Genomic DNA, 20261 nt, shown 5'->3' with positions numbered 1-20261 from the left:
CAACGTGTGATGTTTCCACAATGCTAGTTTTTTTCTGACCAACAGTCCAAACCCCAGAGATATTTGATTTACAGTGATATGCTCACTTTCATACATATACACAGGATATACTGGAGCCTCCACAGCTGTCACATTCCCTTTAGCCTTATTTAGTTTATAGAAGAGAAGAAATGAGGGGCGTAGTTTATTATCATTAAAAATATGTACGACGCTGAGCAGTGATGTGTGTAGTGTGTTGCAGTGTAGCAGCAGTGCTCTCTGGTGGACAAACTGGGGATTAAATGGCTCCTGCACATATCTGCGGCCTTCATGAATGCCACTTATTTTCGACTAGCTTAAAGCAGCCAGTAAAATCAGGCTCTGGTGAAAAGTCAGTGCTCAGTCCAAGGTAAAATAAACTGCTGGCACAAACTTCAGCTGGTTAAAGACTTCTCACTAGGTCAAATACATGGTCCCATATTACACCCATACTTACATAGTTCTCTTCAATGGCTCCCTGTCACTTACAGAATTCTGTTCAAAATTCACTGCACCATCAACCCCCACATATCTAACCAATCTACTCCACCTTTATTCATCTGCTCGCTCTCTCAGATCTTACAATTTACATGTATTACATATCCCACACACCTGTCTAAAGACTTGAGATGACAGGCCTTTCGTGACAATAGCATCATGCCCTACCGACATCTTGTGTTGTACATCTTCTATGTTAACTGATTAAAAATTTAAAATGGGTTTAAAGAGGCATTCAGGTGATTTATGTGTACCAGGTCTTGCTCGATTCACTTTACTGGACTCTATATTAATCTTTTTATTGTGTATTTGTGTGTGTTTGTTTTCTGTTGTTATATTTGTATGGTGTAACTCTGTTTTTTTGGCCATGTAGAGCACTAAATGACTCTGTTAAAAGTGCTATACAAATAAACTTTACATACTTACTAACTCCAAATTGAGCTCCTGTGTGCATTTGAGTGGTTGATGCAGTTCTCCTTCCATCCTCTCTGTCCTGTCAGGACCCATTCGTGATGGGGGTGTCTCCTCAAAGGGGGCCCAAGGCCGGAGGAACGTCCCTGACAATCACCGGCCGAAACCTGCTGACAGGCCGCCCCTCTGACCTCAGCATCACTGTAGGAGGAGTGTCCTGTAACATGTGAGACAAACACACAGACAGGTTTTTTTGCTAAATGATGAGTCGGTTTTTGCTTTAAAGTTAGATTCAATGTAGTTGTTGTTATTGCTCAGTTTCTCACTCTGACCTCTAACGTCCATGCACCAGAGAGGAGGAGAAACTATTTCACTCAAAGAAAGTATCAAATCACTTATTAATCTGTCTGTCTTTCTCTTCCTCTTTCACTACAGTGTATCAGAGGTGCAAAGTTCCAGTGTTCAGTGTGTGACAGGCAGCAGTAACAAGACAGGAGATCAGCGGATCACCTTGCATTATGGCAGCAGTCAGCGTCACCTCCACTCTCCATCCTACCGCTACACCCACAACCCCAACATCACCCACGCTGCTCCAGCCAAGAGCTTCCTGGAGTTAGTCTCACAGTCCTCAACTTTGACCTCCTGTTCTCTACTTTAGAAAGGTCTTACTGTGAACGCTAAAACTGTTTTCTTTGTTTAGTGGTGGTCGACTGATCTATGTGTCGGGGCACAATCTGGACGTGGTGCAGGAGCCCCGGATGGTTGTGACGGTCTCTCCCTACGAGTCCATCAGCCAGAGCAAAATGAGAAGGAGAAGGAAGAGGAGGACTACATACAGGGAGGACAGAGAGAAGACACCAAGAAGACCAGTCAGGATGGTTCCAGACCCTGTCTGTCCTGGAGACCCACTCTGCTCTGTCAAACAGGTCAGTGTGTGTAGAAGAGCGCATTGGGGGAAAAAAAAGTTGAAAGCTAAAGTTGAAGTTTTTACCCAGTCTGAGAATACAAATGTGTTTGATTCTGATGTCTACAATATATGTGTCAGTTCCTAGGTTAACTATCCATAGAGTTGAATGGATTCTCGAGGAGGCCGACCATTATATTAGCAAACTAAAATAAAAAATTTGCCAAAAGAAAATATATTTGTCCAATTGCCCAACCCTAGTGTGTATGTGTGACAGAATAACATTTATCTTAAAACCTGATGAAAACCATCCTCCACTCTCTTTACTGATCGTCTTCTCTGTATCCTCAGTTCATGGAGCGCTGTGAGGTGAACTCCTCCACCCTTATCCTGTGCCACTCTCCGATGGTGGACTCCTCCGTCTGGCGGTCAAAGGTCACAGTGGAGTTCCTGCTGGACAACCTGCACTTTGGCTTCAGCAGTTTGAACCCACAGTCCTTCAGCTACGAGCCCAACCCTGTCCTGCGCAGCCTGAACCAGCAGGAACCTCTGAAGGCCTACCGCTACAACCCTGGCAGCTTCATCCAGCTGGAGGTCAGAGGAAATCTTGGTTTTACTAACTGACCAGGGTATTTATTGATTCATGTCACTATTGCTTCTATAGGATGCAAAAACAGAAGTTACTTATCAAAAAACAGCAGTTTGGTCTCAATCTCGCTAAACAATTTCAAATCAACAGGAACTGGAACTTAAAGCAGAAACAATATAACCTTTGCTTTACGTGTTGTCAGGGAGAAAACCTGGACCTGGCCATCACTAAGGACGAAGTGGTGGTGTTGATCGGGGAGGGTGTGTGTGCTGTGAAGACCTTGACCAAAAACCATCTGTACTGTGAGCCTCCACCTCAGCAGCCCACACCAGGGTCTAACGGCAAGAAACGAGAGGGTTCCGACAACCTCCCAGAGTTCACTGTGAGTTCACCTGCTTTCACTTTGCAGCCACAGTAAACACAGGAGGGTGGGAACAGTGTGATCACTGCTGCTGGAAGCCTCTTACTGTTTAATTGAAGGTGTGTGTGTGTGTGTGTGTGTGTGTGTGCGTGTGCGCGTGTGTGTCAGGTCCAAATGGGAAACCTGAACTTCTCTCTTGGTAAAGTTCTGTATGACAACCTCAGCCCGTCCACCTTCCCCCTGGAGGCTCAGATTGGAGTCGGAGTCGGGGCGTCCATCGTGGCCCTCATTGTCCTCATCATCGTGCTCATCTACAGGTCAGTGGATGGACTGTGTCTGTGTTTGATTGTGTTTACTGTGCAGGTAACATTGAAACAGAAAACTGACACATAATCTGTTCTGATTGTTTATTTGTATGGCGGAATTTTTGAGCAGCACTGGAGCAATATTTTGATGACATTGAAAACTAGTGCATTGCAAGTAGCTCCATGGAAGCCACTTTATAAAAGCCACACCATCCCTATGGTTAGTCTGATCAGAAATATTATTTTTTATTATTGTTATTGACTAAAACCCAGACTAAATAAGTCTGTAGTAGAAAAACCTTTGAATGCACTGAAATTATAATGTTAAATTACTTCTTAATGTTGTCACATGTGATACAGTTAAATGAACAAGTGTCATTACAATGACACCAAGTAAGTGAAACTTCCTTCATGTGTGAAACACCAGCAGAGTTGGAGAGAGCAAGTGGGAGAGCAGTGTCAACCACTTTGACCTCATGGTCTATCATAAAGGACCACATGAGGAAATGTGGGTTCAGGACACTCACCTCTGGCTGTCACCAGTGTTTTCTTTTGACCCAGCTTGCCCTTGTGATAAACCACACCAGAAACTGAGACGCTCTCTCACCTTACTGTCTTGCTATTGTTGCATCTTGCATGATACAAAGAAACAAATCGCTTTTGAGTGTTGTTCGCAAGGACAAACACATCAATGGTTATTATATGTGCCAACACCCAGAAGTTCAGTGTGCATTATAACATTGCACAGAACATTTCAGCATCTAGTCTGCCAAAATATAATTGAAGAAAAACAAATTTGAATGTTCATCCAGGTGTCAGGTGTCCATCACTTCCAATCAGAGCCAGAGCTGTTTAAAACCTGTATCTACTGCAGAGTCATTTGAGCCGGGAATGAATGCTGATTGATTCCATTCCCATTGCAGACATAAGCAAGATGTTTGTGGGTGTTGGTGTTTTTTTTTACCAGTGGTAAAAGGGCTATAGTCAGCCTTTTCTCTAAGTCTAATGTACTACCACTGATCCAACATAGAAGTGGTTTTACTGGCCTCCTCTCCTCTTCCTCTCCTGACCCGCTGCTCTCATCTGTGTCTGTCAGGAGGAAGAGTAAGCAGGCCCTGAGGGACTACAAGAAGGTCCAGATCCAACTGGAGAACTTGGAGACGAGCGTGAGAGACCGCTGCAAGAAAGAGTTCACAGGTAAGAGAGTGTGAGCAGAGTGACGTTACATGACTGAGAGGAGATCCAGACGCAGAGGAACAAGGAGGTTTATTTTAGCTTGTGGAGACCAACAGATCAGCGTTCTTATCACAACATCCTGAAATTATTCCATTTCATCACAGTTCCTGGATTAAATGTTCCTCACATCCTCACAGTTTAATTTTAGTCTTTCGCCACTGTCCAATGTCAGTATTTACCAGCTCTTATCTGTCTATCGGTGCAGTTCCCAGCACAACATTTCAATGTAATATACAGGAGAAGCTTAAAACCTAACTAGACCCTCTGACCTTTGACCCCTGTCCCTTCACCCTGTCACAGACCTGATGACTGAGATGATGGACGTGTCCAGTGATCTGGTGGGCTCAGGGATCCCTTTCCTTGACTACAAGAAGTATGCTGAACGCATTTTCTTCCCTGGCCACCGAGAGTCTCCGCTGAGGCGAGATTTGGACGTTCAGGAGTGTCGGCGGCAGACGGTGGAGCAGGGTCTGGTGCAGCTGTCCAACCTGCTTAACAGCAAACTGTTCCTAACCAAGGTAGTCATCATCAAAATTAGCTTTCTAGGAGCGACCTTCCTGTCAAGAAGAGAGATAATACACCTCCTCTCTTCTTTTTCTAGTTCATTCACACGCTGGAGAGCCAACGGACATTCTCTCCCAGAGACCGAGCCTATGTGGCCTCCCTGCTGACGGTGGCGCTTCATGGCAAACTAGAATATTTCACTGACATCCTCAAAACTCTCCTGAATGACCTGGTGGAGCAGTATGTGGCCAAGAACCCCAAACTGATGCTGCGACGGTAAGAAGCGGGAGGAGGAGAAGAGTGAAAAGTATGGTGGTCGGTTTTAAAATATTTTATAGTGTTATAACTTGTGTGTTTTTCTCTGTAGAACTGAGACAGTGGTGGAGAAGCTGCTGACCAACTGGATGTCCATCTGTCTTTATGCTTTCCTCAGGGTCAGTCTACACATATTTTATAGATTATATATATATATATATATCACATATTTGTGGATCAACCATTAACTGTAATGAAACCATTCAGGTTAGTGTAGCTCTGAAATAGATGGATTTGGAGTTCATAGGACAAAATACTGACATTTGTGAAATGCATAAGTAATCTTTCATCACGCTGAGGGAAGATGGTTAAAATACATAAAAAGCCTGTGTCAATTTAGTTGTTAGAGTTTAAGTAAAATGACCCAACTTTTCAGCCTCTTGAGCACAAAGTTGCAAGTGACTAATTTAAAGGGTGTAAAAGAGCATCCTTGTCATTGGAGCCCTTCATTCTCTCCTGAAGTGTGAGTTTGGTCAGTACTAATTGTGCGTGTGTCTGTGGGTTTGTGTTTGTGTGCGTGTTCAGGACTCAGCAGGAGAGTCTCTCTACATGTTGTTCAGGGCCATAAAGCACCAGGTAGATAAAGGACCAGTGGACGCTGTAACAGGCAAGGCCAAGTACACTCTCAATGACAACCGGCTGCTGCGAGAGGATGTGGAGTACAAGACCCTGGTGAGCAGAACTCTGACTTCAGATGAAATTTGCCTTTTTGTCTAATTTAGGAATCTCAGACATCAACTGAGACCTTCAGAAAGTTGTATTTCTGTTTTCTGCAGCACTCCTGTCTAACATTCTCACACCACCTCTGCTCATCTTTTGCAGACTCTGAACGTGTTAGTGCAGGGTGGAAGTGTGAATGAGAACCAGCCGCTGCCTTCCAAAGTGCTGGACTGTGATACCATCACACAGGTGAAGGAGAAGCTGCTGGATCAGGTTTTCAAGGGCACCTCCTTCTCCAACCGACCCCATGCCGACTCTCTGGACCTGGGTGAGAATCCAGTCACACCACATTGGTTTTTAGATAGAATGTTTAACTTCTCCACATTAAAATGTTTAAAAACGACCAGACCTATGTTATATATTATATTACTTACATTATTTAAGTGTATATTTGAACCAGGTTAGGAATTTTAGTCGTCAGTCTAATCCCCGAGTGGATGATTAACACAAACCTCCCATGTTCCCACATTAAGCGAGGGCATCAAATAGTTTTGTTGTTTGCCATTATGTTAATTGTGAGTGGCAGATGATAATGTGTATACCATAAAATCCATGAAAGTATTTTTGTGTGAAGTGAAGTGAGAGAAATTCTGTACATTAACCTACAGGGCTTTTTTTAACATTAATTGAGCTGCAGTGCCCCCTTCAGCAAGACAAAAGTAAATACAGGGAGGTTTTATAATGTAGTTTGTCTTCCACTGCACTGGAATTAACACTGCAAAACACCTTTATGTCCAAATTTAGTCACTCTGACACACTCACAGAGTTGTGGTGGTGCATCTGTTGTCTGTTTCAGAGTGGCGGTCTGGTGTAGCCGGTCATCTCATCCTTTCAGACGAGGACTTGACGTCTGTGGTTCAGGGCAACTGGAAGCGCCTGAACACACTGCAGCACTACAAGGTCAGAGGGCATAATTCCTGTATACACTTCCTCTGAATAGAAAATGCAGACACTTGTATAAAAAAAAAAGTGCCTTTAGATCTGTCTTACTAACTGTACATCTCTTGTCGTTCATCAGGTCCCAGACGGGTCAACAGTAGCACTGGTCCCTCGCCACAATAAACACATTCACCATGACAACCATGACTATGTAGCAGGAGAGAGTAAGTTTATATGAGAACTGTTTTCTGCAATAACTTATATAGTTCAACTAGAAATGCTTTTGTGCTTTAACTCAACTCCAAACATAACCCACCTTTCTGATGATAGCCTGCTGAAGAACGTACAATGTTGAAATGGGCATCATAAGTTATTGAACGCGGTCTCTCTCACTCATGCATCCTGGAGTTTTAATCTGGATGTAAACAGGATTGTTTTATCCCCTCAAATCATTCAAACAATTAACTGTGATTCTGTAAAAAGTGAATCCCTTTAAATTCTCATTGAAGTCAATGAACTTTCTGTATATCTGACATACATGCTCAGTAAATCTTAGCATATAAAGATTGAAAAACATTGATCTGTGCAGAAACGCCGATGCTGGAGGATGCAGATGAGGGTGGAGTACGGCTGTGGCATCTGGTGAAAGCCAGTGAAGAGCCAGAGTTGCCCAAACACCGCAGAGGCAGCCTGAGGGAGAGGGAGAGGGCCAAGGCCATCCCTGAGATCTACCTGACCCGCCTGCTGTCCATGAAGGTACACACACACACGCGCCTAACACAAAAACATGCACACAAGTTTCTTCATATACATACATGTTGACCACAGGCCACAAAAGATCTCATCTCACCAGTGAATGACACTAGAAGCGGAACTTCTTCACAATGTCCTCAGTGGTTGTTGTTTAACATGTGACCAGTGTGAGTGAGTGAATGTGACATATTCATGATTACACTGGAGTGTGAGGAACAGATGAATAAATAGATGTGAACATTATTGCACAGTACAATAAAAAAAAAACCTCTCCTCTTACTCCTTCAGGGCACATTGCAGAAGTTTGTAGACGACCTGTTCACAGTGATCCTCAGCACCAGCCGTCCTGTCCCGCTGGCTGTCAAATACTTCTTTGACCTGCTGGACGACCAGGCAGGACATCATGGCATCTCTGACCCAGAGACAATCCACATTTGGAAGACCAACAGGTACAGAGAGCCTTGTTGTCACATAAAAAGTCAAGTAGGACAGTGAATTGTGAATGTGATTATGTTTTCAGGTTGTCTGTTCATCCGTCCCATTCTCATGAACAGGATATCTCTTGCCTTGAGGAAATGTATTCAAATTTGGCACAAACATTCACTTGTACTCAAAGATGGACTGATTAGATTTTGGTAGCCTAAGGTCCTGGTGGCCTCACAAAGTATGTTAATGTTTTTCTTGAACATGATATCTTAAAGGGATTGTTCACCCAAAAATGAAAATGGAAGGGGGGGTGAAGTGTTTGAGTTTCAGGGGTAAACAGCGTTGCAGCCAAATCCAATACATTGAAGTAACCGGTGATCGATTCTTCAAACGTTAATAAAAAACAGAAAATACCTCCATACTGCTCCTGTGGTGTCATCCAAGAGTCTGTAAGCCCCAACATTAAAATTCAACTCAAAACGCCCTCTGTTGTCCTCCTCTCAGGATGTTTTCACTAGTGTGTTTCGTCTTAGTTGTACAAATTGTTGTTTTATTTACCCTAGAATGGTTATTTATATTTAAATGCTTTATATTTACATCAGGAGCAGGTCCTCTCTATGGAGGCTGCCATGTTTTTTACAGTACTTCAAACTGGACAAACTAAACACCTTTTGAGTTTTTATGACAAATGAAGGCTACCACAGGTTCTCTTTCATGTTTGGAAGGGGAGGGTGAGGTGGGGGGTATTCAGCTGCAACATGAAACTCCACCACTAAATCTTTGACACTGAACCTTTTTTGGAAGTCTTTCTTCACTCTCGCTCTCTTTCTATCCTGCAGCCTCTCTCACTCATGCCCACAACAACACTTAAACAAACACACACACACACACACACACACTCACAAACATTAACATCTGTAAACTCAGACAGGGTAAAACGAAATAATTTGGTCTTCTGGAACACAAATTACGTACTTTATTATTTGCATATAGAATGGGTAAATGAGATGTGATTACAAGTGGTCACAGGAGACACATTCAGGATGTATTGTAATGCGAGATGTGAACAGACGAGCTTCGCACTGTGCACTTGTGATTGGATTTCTCAGTACAGACGTTAATACCAGGTCTGAACAGGAATAAGGATCCAACAGGACGAGTATAGAGTCAAGCCTGTTTTCTGAGGCAATTAGAAGCCCTGTGCCCTGATGTTCTTTAAGTCATGACTGAAAATCTTCAAACTAACTGTTCCTCTGCAAATAATGTGATAATGGAGAGGTGTGATATTAATATCTGCTGTTTCTTCAGTCTGCCTCTGCGCTTCTGGATCAACATTGTGAAGAACCCTCAGTTTATCTTTGACGTCCAGGCGTCGGACCATGTGGACGCTGTGCTCTCTGTCATCTCTCAGACATTCATGGACTCCTGCACCATCGCTGAGCACAAACTAGGACGGGTGAGGAGGATTGTGGGGAGGGAGCATAAAGAAGCTATCACATAATACAGATTTTAATTATGACTTATTATAAACATTTGGATACGTTCTAACTAGTATTTGCTTCTCGTTCCTTTTGTTTGAAATACAGGACTCGCCAATCAACAAGCTGCTGTATGCCAGAGACATCCCCCGATACAAGCAGATGGTAGAAAGGTGGGTTCAGCCTTATTTAAACCCTGATCTCCTGCTCCTCAGACAACACGATAGATTTTAAGAGCAAAATCTATCTTCTAATTTTCAGTTTAGGTTCTGCATACCAAGTCAAGCTTAACCTAGCTTTGAATAAACAGGTGAACAGCTCTTTGTGCAGCAGCAGTGGAGCAGCTTGAGGGTTCTGTGGACAGAGTCCTGCAGCAGGTCTTTACATGCCGTGGCTCAAAAATACTGCAGTTCACTTTTACCGTTTCAGAAAGAAAGCTGAAACCAGCCAAGCAAACAGCCCATTACAAACAGGCAGGTTTAGAACGGGCACTGTTCTAGTATTTTAAAGTGTAAAAAGTCATCTAAATCTCAGTATATGAACATTGTTTATATATTATCTGTACAAGTAGAGCGTTCCCATCGGCCAGAACCAAAGTCTTTGTCTGTGCAAACTCACACGGCCAAATACACCTGATTCTGATAAATTGTTGTGTATGATGTTCTGTCTTGCAGGTACTATGCTGACATCAGACAGACCATCTCAGCCAGTGACCAGGAGATGAACTCTGCTCTTGCTGAACTGTCCAGGGTGAGTGCAGCCACAGCTTACACACACACACACACACACACACACACACACACACACACACACACACACACACACACACACACACACACACACACACACACAAAGACGCAATGTTACATCTAACCTGATCGCTTTGTGTTTCAGAACTACTCTGGAGAGCTGAATTACCTGGTCGCCCTGCACGAGCTCTACAAGTATATAAACAAATACTATGACCAGGTGTGTTAATCACTCTCCCCTTCTGTGCCTGGAGAAAAACAGAAGACTTGGGAGGATTCTGGTGTTGTATATATTTGAGTTTACAGGAATAGTACTTTTTTGTTTATCATTTACATCTCAACCTTTTCCTCTCTTTACCTCTCTCTCCTTTCATCCACCGACTCGTCGTCTTCTCACCAGATCATCACAGCGCTGGAGGAGGACCCCACGGCCCAGAAGATGCAGCTCGGCTACAGGCTGCAGCAGATCGCTGCTGCGGTGGAGAACAAGGTCACTGACTTGTGACAGAGGAGACGCCCACTGGTGTGGCAGCAAACAGAGTGGGGTGGGAGTGTGGGAGGCAAAATTAAGAAACCTGCAGTCTGCAGGTTGAACTGAGAAGCAGGAGAGCGACGGACAAATGAGTGAGGGGCTTTTAGGTATTTTTTTAATTTAAAGAAACTTTTTTTCAGATCAGAAGATTTTAGTTGGCATTAAAGTTCATGTCCCAGCACCGTTTGTCCTCTTGTCATTGAGGATGCATCTGTGCAGTCCAGAGACTGAAGAAACAAAACAGCACGTAGACACTGAACAAACCTGGACGAGGAGACACCAGTCAAGCCTGCTGCCGTGTTGAATATGAGGAGAAGTTTGGATTAGTAGAAAAAATGCTGGACTTGACGCTGTTGTCTTCGACAGCAGCTCATGTAAAAGAAAGCAGCTGAGGTGATCTGAAATGAAACAGGGATTTGACGTCAATGTTTTCCCCTCTGTAGTAAATTTCACCAAGAGGTACCTTTTTTTTAAGCCTTGTGTGCTTTTCACTGCTGTATGATCACAAATCTGTGTGTGCGTGCGTGCGTGCATGAGTATGCGTTGTCCATGTTGCCCTGGTTGTCAGTCTACATCTTGCATTTGTGGCTCTTCGTACAAAATATTGAAGTCAGTGGTTGTGATATTTTGGATGATACAGGGAGCAGTATTTTGAAAATGCAGCGAACTGATCTAGAAGTCACCAGTTTCACATGTTTTAAGAAGGAATCCTGCCACTCTCTACCTCGCCTGCTGCGCTGCATTACATTTGCCCTCATTTCTTTGATGTTAAAACCCCAAGAAAAACACTATGTACCAAACATCCAGCTGAAACCACCAGTGCAGCAGCACTGTTCACATCTGTCCTCGTACACATATACAGCAGCACCTGCTGGACATCTCATTTGGAGCGGTACGCACGCACACAGAAACACAGACATTTCAGACATTTCTAGTTCATTATTTTTCTGCCTTTGTAAAGATTGCGAGTCAGAACCTGCTTGTCGGGGCATTTTAAGGTACTTAAAACCAGAGTGACACTTTACTCTTTTTTTTTTTCTCCGCGCTTTTCGACTTATTCAAGTGGGTGTGTGTATAATGTACAAGTCACTGGAAAGATGTTAGTGGAAAAACAGAAATCCTTCCATAAAAGAAACTCATATTATGAAGTGGAGTCCTAGTGCGTGCTGTAGTATTTTATTGTGTATTTTTCGATTTTGTACATTTTTTTAACATTCCTTTTAGGATTTGAACAGTGTCTTAAATCATGGTTCACCTTGTTCTTCAAGCTGAGGCAGTGGTACATGTCTTTTATTTTGTTATTGGCATTATGGTTGGTATACAATTCTTGTATTGAACACAAGGTGGCACTGCTTCACGTCTGTATGGCATTTTGTTACGTCAACTTGTTCCAGGTTATGTATTGATTCTACTGCTACTGGTTCAGTAGGTGAACTTGACATCGTCACACTGTTCTGCTTCTCGCTTGGAGCACAGAGACTTTTCATACAAGCTGATGTTTGCTGATGTTTGTTTTTATTTAAATGACACAGACTGATACGGTTTCCCTTTTTAAAAGTGTTTCCTAACTACCCTGTATGGTCGGGGGTGGTGCTTCATTTGTTTTGGTTCGGAGTCACAGAGATTACTGACTGGGCTCAGCAAGAAGAAATCTATGTCGACTGGGAGACTGACTTTAACACAGCGAAGGTACAGATCTGATGCTGGTTTCAGATTTTAGATAGTTGGAAGTTGACTGAACACAAACAGCTGCTCAAGAGTTAAACTACACAATATTTATAAGAAGACAAGACTGAGTCGGACTAAATACAGTGCCAACTATAATATTCATGGTCATCAATACTTAAATCAGAGCTAAAGACGTGAAGTTCAGTCACCGACTCCACAGTGTTACGGTTTGAGAGCCTGCCCTGCTCATCAGTGATGTGCGTCCACTGAGTGTGTCATTCCCAGGTCTTGGAGCAGCGTGTCAGAATGTAGCCCGTAGGTTTGTCACTACACAAGCTGATGATTCAAATGAACAGATGGTTTGCTGTGTCACATGCTGTCAGCTCAGATGGGACTGAGAGCTCAGTGATGATACAGACAAATCGGCCTGAGGGAAAACTCTTAACTGTTATTAGGTTGTAAAAACTTGGCAATGTAGAGGAGGCTCTACAGGGAGCCGCTTTAAGGATATTTCTTATTGTGTGTGTTAATATCATTCTGATTTCAAATGTAACTGTAGCGATTTAACATGTTTAATAAGAAAGGGTTCAAATTCTCACATATGCTGATGTAATAAAGTATTCTTAAAATGATGTGTGAGGTTTGTTTTTCCATTTCAAAAACCTGTCAATGCACAAAAGATATTCACATGTGTAACTAAAACACAGGAAGGTAACAGCTGTGGTCCCAGCCGTAATAAAGGACAGGATGCCACTGGTGTAATTTGCCTGGGGCCGGATTATCTAGTTACATGCATGTTCATGGGCCTGAGGTTAAGATAGCAGTCAGGACACTGAGATGTACACTCATCAGTAGGGTCGACTGAGTCAGTGCCTTAGGCCGTATTCTCAAAACATCTTATCTTAATACAAAATGACACCAAAAGTTCCTAACAAAGAGGTTCCTCCAAAGAGCTTTTCACAATGCTGCTGAGAGCAAGGCTGCGTTCGAAAGGTCGAAAAGAATACCTCTTTTCCTAAACAAATCTTGACTTCAGTGGAAATATCATGAGGTCAAGGAAACGTGCAGAAGGATTCATGAGCTGTGAGGGAAGAGACAAGTGGTCAGGGGGGCACAGGCCCTAGCTGAAATCAGATTTGCCCTTTAAGTGACCCTTTCCTGTAATTGGTCTTTAAAAAAAAACTTACTAACAATAAATATCACAATTTTAGATTTTATTTATTTTCTAAGCTTTTTCAAAGGACACAATGGAACAATTTTCTAAATGTGTTCAATGATTTGTAGCTTTGCACAAAGCAATGGAGCTAAAGCTGTTTTCAGACATGAAATCCGGAGGTTGTCCGCAGAATTAGGTCTGGACTTTCTCCTGAGTTTGTCTTTCACACGTGAACAACGCAGCAGGAGACTCTCCACTCATGCATCCACAACCATGTTAGAGACGTCATCAACACTGGGTGGCGTGCCACTCCAGAGAAAGACTGGACATTTGTGTTTATTTGCATTATTTGGAGTTTGGTGCATGTCTGCCCAGGTCTAAATCAGGAAAATTCCTCCCCACTAAGGCACAGTTTTAGTGCTTAAAGGTTCTGTGTGTAAAATTTAGTGACATCTAGTGGTGAAGTTGCATGATGCAGCTGAATACCCCTCACCTCACCCTCCCCTTCCAAACATGAGAGAGAACCTGTGGTTGCCTTCTGTTGTCATAAAAATTCAAAAGGTTTTAAGTTTGTCCAGTCTGGGCTACTGTTAAAAAAAATAAAACTGTCTCCTTAGAGAGGACCTGCTCTGCATGTAAATATAGAGTATTAAAAATGTAAAGGGCTCATTTTAGGGTAAAGAAAACATCTACAATTTAGATGAAACACTAGTGAAAACATTAATCGGATTTTTTCATATTCTATTTCTGCCAATAGATCCCTTCCACCTAAACCTTTAACACTGAACCTTTGAAGACTCAGTAAAGTTACAATCTTACATTTAAACTGACGCCACCTTTATTTTACTAGTTCCCTCACTCAGTTAGGAGCCACCTCAAGCACCTGACCTACACGTTCAGTGCATCTCCATCTTAATAATGAATCCCCATCTTGGCTGACGGGTATTCAAATCTACAAATAATTATGAGGTTATAATAAATATGTCTGTTTTCAATAGCCGCCATTGCCCCCGCGTGAACGCGCATATAATCAGCACAGAATTGATATGAGCAGAGGATCTGATACACCCGCACGACAAGAGGCGGCGCGCGGCAGTGCCAACAAACACACTGGGTCCAAATGGCGTAAGGCTGCTGTCCGTACTCGACGGGAATCCCACTGAATGTAACTGCACGTCCACACGCACGCGTCTCCGTCCACACACCGAGGGGAAGGCACCGTTGTTCTTTCTATCGAGCTAGCTGCGCAGGACAGGTAAGCTAACTCAGCGATGTACGGCAAAACACCACTGCAGGCTGGAGCTAGTCCAGTTAGCTTGGAGCCGCTAATGCTAACGGTAGCTAGTTTTTTCTAACCACATCTGTCTGGCAAGAAAGGCTGCCTGAATGAAGTGTTGAGTAAACAGCTATGCTCAACATGCCAGTGGGAAATAACAAGTATCCGCACTGAAATGGCCCAGCGGTTTAAACCACAGCGTCTTTCCTAGCGTTAGCAGCATTGTTTTCGTTGGTTAAAAGGCGTGCAACGTATTTGGGAAGCTAACAGCTGTCACCTGCGTAGAACTGGCCAGCTGCACTTTGTCTTTTGACAGCCACCGTTAACTCATGACTAGGATGTTGTTATTTTAAGCTAACATCATATTCACGTGTCGCATAACGTCAAGTCACACTTCATTCAATTTAGGACGAGGCCTTGTTGGTGAAGTACGTTCACTGGGTTCCCACATGACACCACAATGTTGGATGAGAACACACTGTCCATCGATACAGGTCATTTGTGTCCAAGTCCACCTTTAACTAATGCTGTTCAAAGCTCTATGTTCATCTCGGTTTATTCTATTTGCTTGTCATGATTGTGCTAATAAACTATTCATCTTTTCATCAGATCTGCTTCCAGGGGCCTGGTGGCTGCCTGTGAAGTAGCTTATTTCATCTGTTGTGCCCTGTTTCCTGAGGATCAGTGCTGCACAGGATGTTCAGCGTTTGTCTCTGTTTTCCAGTGAAGAATGGAGCCATCAGAGCAGTCAGGCCCAGGCTCGGAGTCTCAGGATGTCAACCCTGTGTTTCTGCAGCAGCTGCGGGAGCTGGACATCCCAGAGGAGGCAGCCAAACAGGTGAGACAGCGCACACACTCAGAGCAGGGTGCTTACATGTTCCTCAAAGCTGTGGTATAACTGGCTGGGTGGTTAAAAATACTGGAATGTAAAAAAAAATGTAAATATCATCAGCCAAATCTCATCAGTAAAATGCTGATTTAATGGAATCTTGATCATGTTTGTCACCAAATCACAACTCTAGCTCCATTCATTCATTCTGTCAATAACACATTAAGTCACTGCAGTGATCCATGCTATGTAATGTGAAGATGCAAATTATCTAATTCACCACTGCTACGTGGAGATTATTACCTCATTATATTTATATTAAATTATTTGTAATAGCGTACTTAGAGCTGTTAAAAGTTTTGGTGATGGCGAAAGTATTTGTAATATGGCTTCAGCTCTTTCATATTCATACCACTGCAGAATCAAATCCGAGTTTTTCTAGGTATTTCATTGATATTCAGAATAAGGACTTGAATTATTGTGGTCACATCCAGCATCTTACAGGTACCAGTAACAAAATATCCCAAATAATAATTGGATATTAATTGAGCAGTGTGAGTGAAATAATTATTTCTCTGCCATAATTATAGCAGGCGTTACCATTATCAGCAGCTTTGTTCCCTGACCTTTTGTTGTTGTTTTTCATGACTTCAGGCCCTCCTGCACACTCGGAACGTGTCTGCCGAAGAGGCGGCCATGTACTACTTCAACAAGCTGGAGAATGAGGTGCCCATAAGCTAGCCTTAGTCCCCACAGGTACACCTTGGTACATTAGACCTTGTGGAGTTTGTCCAAAACCAAATCTCAGTTTCTCCTTTGTCTGTTGTGACCTACAGGAGGAGGGAGATGACGACCTCATGTTCAAGATGGTGTTTGTGGTGAACATGGACCTTGCCATGGGTGTTGGGAAGGTTAGTCCACTGGGGCCAGTGTGGACCCTGTATGTAGTGTGCTCACATACATGATCTATCTTGAAGAAAGTGTTTCCCAATTCTTTAGCAGTAGCGGTTTCCTGTTCAACTCACAAAAGAAGAGGTGTAACCTTTCTAGGTCTTTTAGCTTTTAAAGGTTAAACCCTCACATTTTAAGGTCTTACCCTCACATTTAATTATACCTATCTCTGGTTTTACTGAGACGTAAAACTGCAATGTGCTCTGTTATTTCACAAGCCCTGTCTTTAATTTGAATTAGTCTGGAATTTTCCAGGTCCTTCCAATAATTATCACTTAGCAGTTTCTGTACTCTTTCTCTTCAGAGCCCTGGATTATTATGTTCATATCATTTGCACTGAAACTGTTTGTTTTGTTTTTCTGTGCAGGTGGCAGCCCAGGTAGGCCACGGTGCTGTAGGGTTGTACCAGGCTCTACAGGAGAAGAACAGCTGGAGGGAGATGGCCTGGAAGTGGGACCACAGTGGGTACGTTGGTAGAAGTGCATAAATGATGTATCTTGTATACAACCACTTTCATTTTGATGTGGCTTAATTGGCTAAATGAATTTCATTCATGACACTGAATCTGCACAATTTTAGAGGTTAGGTAAGTCTTTTGTTAATTCCACTTAACACAATTAAAGGAAAATTTCAAAAACAAGTTAGCAAATTGAAACCAATTAACAGTAATAATTTCTTTATTTTTGAGGTTTGCTTGAACACTATTTACGTCTCTTAAATTAAAATTTGCATTTCCTTCATCTATGTCAGGATAGAGCTGTGTTGCTGCTTTTTAATGTCTTGCTTTTCCATGTGTCTGTGTTCTGCCATTATTGTAGGCTCTGTCAGTTTGGTTTTTAGAATTACTCAGTAGCTGAAACTGCTGATCCCACAAATACATTTTGATATACACTCACCACTCTAAATTAGGAACACCATACTTGTACTCCAACCAGTCAGAATATTCACCTCAGACCTCTCAACAACAAGGTGCTTCTGTCACACCCTCACAGAACAGCTGCTCACTGGAGGATGTTTGGTTCTTTGCTCCATTTTGAGTAAAACTCAGTCCAGGGGTTTTCCTTGATTTGAGGTGAGTCAGAGGTGGTACCACCCTGATCATGTGAACACATGTTCATGTGCACTGTGCCTTCAACTGGATCAAGCAACATATCTTAGGAGTTCTAATAATTACATCACTCGTTATTTTATTAAAGACAACATAAAAGGTAATTTGTTGATTCAATGTTCTCCCTAAAGACACAATGAAGACAAACAGGTTATTATAGAAACTCCAATTATTAAATGTAAATAAAAAAAATGCTTTGTTTGTGATGAAAGTCCTGTTTAATTTTTACATCTAGCACAAAGAAGGTGTCCACTGTGCCCCAGGCACTGATTTCAATGACTACTTCTCTCCCCTGACATGCCCACTCTCTGTCCTCTGGGACCTCCTGATGTACAAATGAAGCACTGCTTTAAGGTCTTAGCAGCTATTACTGTAAAATCAACGGCTGAGGAAAGATGTTTTGGTTTCTGTATGGACATGAATGGGTTAAAACAGACAGTGGCCCCAGGTGACAAACTTTAGAGAGGTTATCTTGGCTAGCTAATGACGACAGTAAGTTAGTGAATAAAGCAACTCAAAGGAACTCCAGTGTTGAGCTACACTACAGAGATAATGTACATTTTTAGCGTGCAGAGTGTGCCTTTAATGTCTGAGGACCAAGTTGAACATGTCTTCTTCTACATCCTCAGATAAACTACTGCAGCGGTCAACAGCTTAGTCAAAATTGACAAATATCATTTTGATAGTTGAATTATTTTTAATAATAATAATAATTTTTAATTTTACAGTAAAAATCTCTGTTTAACTGAAGCTCCTGACCTGTATCTGGAGCAGGGCCTTTTACACTGCACTGCTGTCATATGATTGGCTGATTGTATGATTGCATGAATAATCAGGTGTTCAGAATAGTGTTTGGTGAATGTTTTAATAATATAGCTGGATAATGAAATGTAATCTTAATTTATAAATGGTGTCATGGTGTTGACACAGAGCCAAGAAGGTGGTACTCCAGGGCACCAACGTGGCTCATCTACTGGAGCTGCAGGCCCTGGCCATGAGCCTCAGCCTGCCCACTTACCTGGTCCAAGATGCAGGGCTCACTCAGGTGAGGGAAACATGCCTTTTCCAGTCTTGTGGACAGAATTATCATTGATTTTGTCCTCATTGCACAGCGCCTTGGTGTGAATGTGTGAAAATAAAAAATCAATCCCTCCTGTTTCTGGCAGGTGGAGGCTGGGTCCCGCACTGTTCTGGCCATCATGGGCGAGGAGGAGATGGTGAACAATGTCACTGGGAGCCTGAAGATACTCTGAGAGGCTCAAACCCACAGTGGGGGAGGATTGTCTCTGCAGTGCCACAGTGCAGCCAGCAGGGGGCAGAATTTCCCAGCAACGGGAAGTCTTGGCATGCAAGAGTGTAACAACCTTTAAAAAAACAAAAAAAAATACAGACCTAAAGAACAAGGGAACAAGACATACCCTAACACCAGAAAACAAACACTCTCGGCCATTTGTTTCCCTTTCATTCTTTGTCTGAGCCGCTCAGTCGGCCATTGAGAGCAGGAGGAGAGAGAGAGATGGGTTCCTCACAAGGGAACAAGATGAAGGCAGTTAAAACGTCTTTCTGTTCTGACCTTTCCCTTTTCTACACAGGCCGCCCACATAGAGTCTTATTAGAATCTTAATCATTTTTCAAACACATCTAGTCTGTTGTCCAGTTTCAGATATGGCAAAGTCAAATCAAGTAGTTTAGTTGGTTAACCAATATAATAGTTCTGCTTCTTGAATGGGCCATGTATTGTACACTAAGACATAATGTAATTAGAATGAAACCCATAGCAGATGTAGTATGTGACTGTTGTATCACTATTCCTGAATGAAGGGTGATGTATTAACCAATAACATGTGAACACTCATTTTTGACATTTCAATGATTTTGTGTCTGTATGCAACTGTTCTCCCAAAGATCCTTGTGCTATAGACTCAGTAACATGACTTATTATTGATAAATTACTATTTTATATGCATACCCATGTTAGAGCCCTATACTGTATAATGTGTGGTGTGCACAATTACTGGACTTTGTTGTTGTTTTTTTTCCCCTTTGTGCAAAAGAAAAAATGTCCAAAATAAGAATTTAAATTGGTAGAATTTGATGGTGGGATGTTCCAGGCCAACCAAAATGTCCAAAATATAGTGGAGGCCTGAGCTGGGCCCAACTTTATGCACTCTGACAGCCTGTGGTGGATAAGTTACAATAACGAATTTGATCAACTTACAGCTTGAGAAAATGCAAATGATCATGTGGATGACAATTGTTACAGACTTGGTGAATAGTCTCACACACTTATAATCTGAATACACAAGGAATGCGTGATCTGCTGTGTCTTTTGTTCTCACTGACAAATATCTGTGGGCATGAGCTGCCACTCCCAGAATGCTTAGCCCACTGTCAAGGATTTTATTTGTAACACACGCCTTGGCTGTGACGTGCATGCAGTATGAAGTGTATATTTAAACCGACATTCACTAATATGTCCACACTTTGATACCTCTTGTGTCATGCAGTCGTTTGTGTGAGTGCTTTCAGACTGTGGAGAGAATTAAAACGCCTCCAGATGAAGTAAGGAGCAGTGTGTAGTCGTGTGTACTGACG

General features: G+C 42.5%; 2 protein-coding genes across 4 annotated transcripts in view; both read left to right on the top strand.

Annotated features, from left to right (window-relative positions):
* The window catches only part of plxnb1b (plexin b1b), a 97286-nt gene extending 84308 nt beyond the window's left edge, over positions 1-12978 (top strand). For all 3 annotated transcript variants that reach the window (XM_035151879.2, XM_035151880.2, XM_035151877.2), the window contains 21 exons: positions 1017-1153; positions 1363-1539; positions 1628-1853; positions 2183-2425; positions 2623-2802; positions 2950-3098; positions 4183-4283; positions 4623-4840; positions 4924-5102; positions 5194-5260; positions 5667-5813; positions 5964-6129; positions 6658-6761; positions 6880-6964; positions 7330-7496; positions 7782-7942; positions 9228-9375; positions 9506-9570; positions 10072-10147; positions 10292-10366; positions 10547-12978. In XM_035151879.2, the coding sequence (XP_035007770.2) occupies positions 1017-1153; positions 1363-1539; positions 1628-1853; positions 2183-2425; positions 2623-2802; positions 2950-3098; positions 4183-4283; positions 4623-4840; positions 4924-5102; positions 5194-5260; positions 5667-5813; positions 5964-6129; positions 6658-6761; positions 6880-6964; positions 7330-7496; positions 7782-7942; positions 9228-9375; positions 9506-9570; positions 10072-10147; positions 10292-10366; positions 10547-10651 (2976 nt within the window). In that variant the 3' untranslated portion in view covers positions 10652-12978. The remainder of the gene's footprint in view (positions 1-1016; positions 1154-1362; positions 1540-1627; positions 1854-2182; positions 2426-2622; positions 2803-2949; positions 3099-4182; positions 4284-4622; positions 4841-4923; positions 5103-5193; positions 5261-5666; positions 5814-5963; positions 6130-6657; positions 6762-6879; positions 6965-7329; positions 7497-7781; positions 7943-9227; positions 9376-9505; positions 9571-10071; positions 10148-10291; positions 10367-10546) is intronic.
* A 1550-nt stretch (positions 12979-14528) lies between these two features.
* si:dkey-19e4.5 (UBA_like_SF and PTH2 domain-containing protein) lies at positions 14529-20228 on the top strand. Its single transcript, XM_035152195.1, has 7 exons — positions 14529-14757; positions 15503-15616; positions 16262-16333; positions 16444-16518; positions 16926-17023; positions 18597-18711; positions 18833-20228. Exons 2-7 carry the CDS (start codon positions 15509-15511, stop codon positions 18917-18919), a joined length of 555 nt encoding a protein of 184 aa, XP_035008086.1. The 5' UTR covers positions 14529-14757; positions 15503-15508; the 3' UTR covers positions 18920-20228.
* Positions 20229-20261: the final 33 nt, after the last annotated feature.

Source organism: Hippoglossus stenolepis, chromosome 3 (assembly GCF_022539355.2).
Source record: "Hippoglossus stenolepis isolate QCI-W04-F060 chromosome 3, HSTE1.2, whole genome shotgun sequence".
NCBI lineage: Eukaryota > Metazoa > Chordata > Actinopteri > Pleuronectiformes > Pleuronectidae > Hippoglossus > Hippoglossus stenolepis.
The sequence above is the reverse complement of the archived record's forward strand: the minus strand, read 5'-3'. Positions and strand labels throughout refer to the sequence as shown.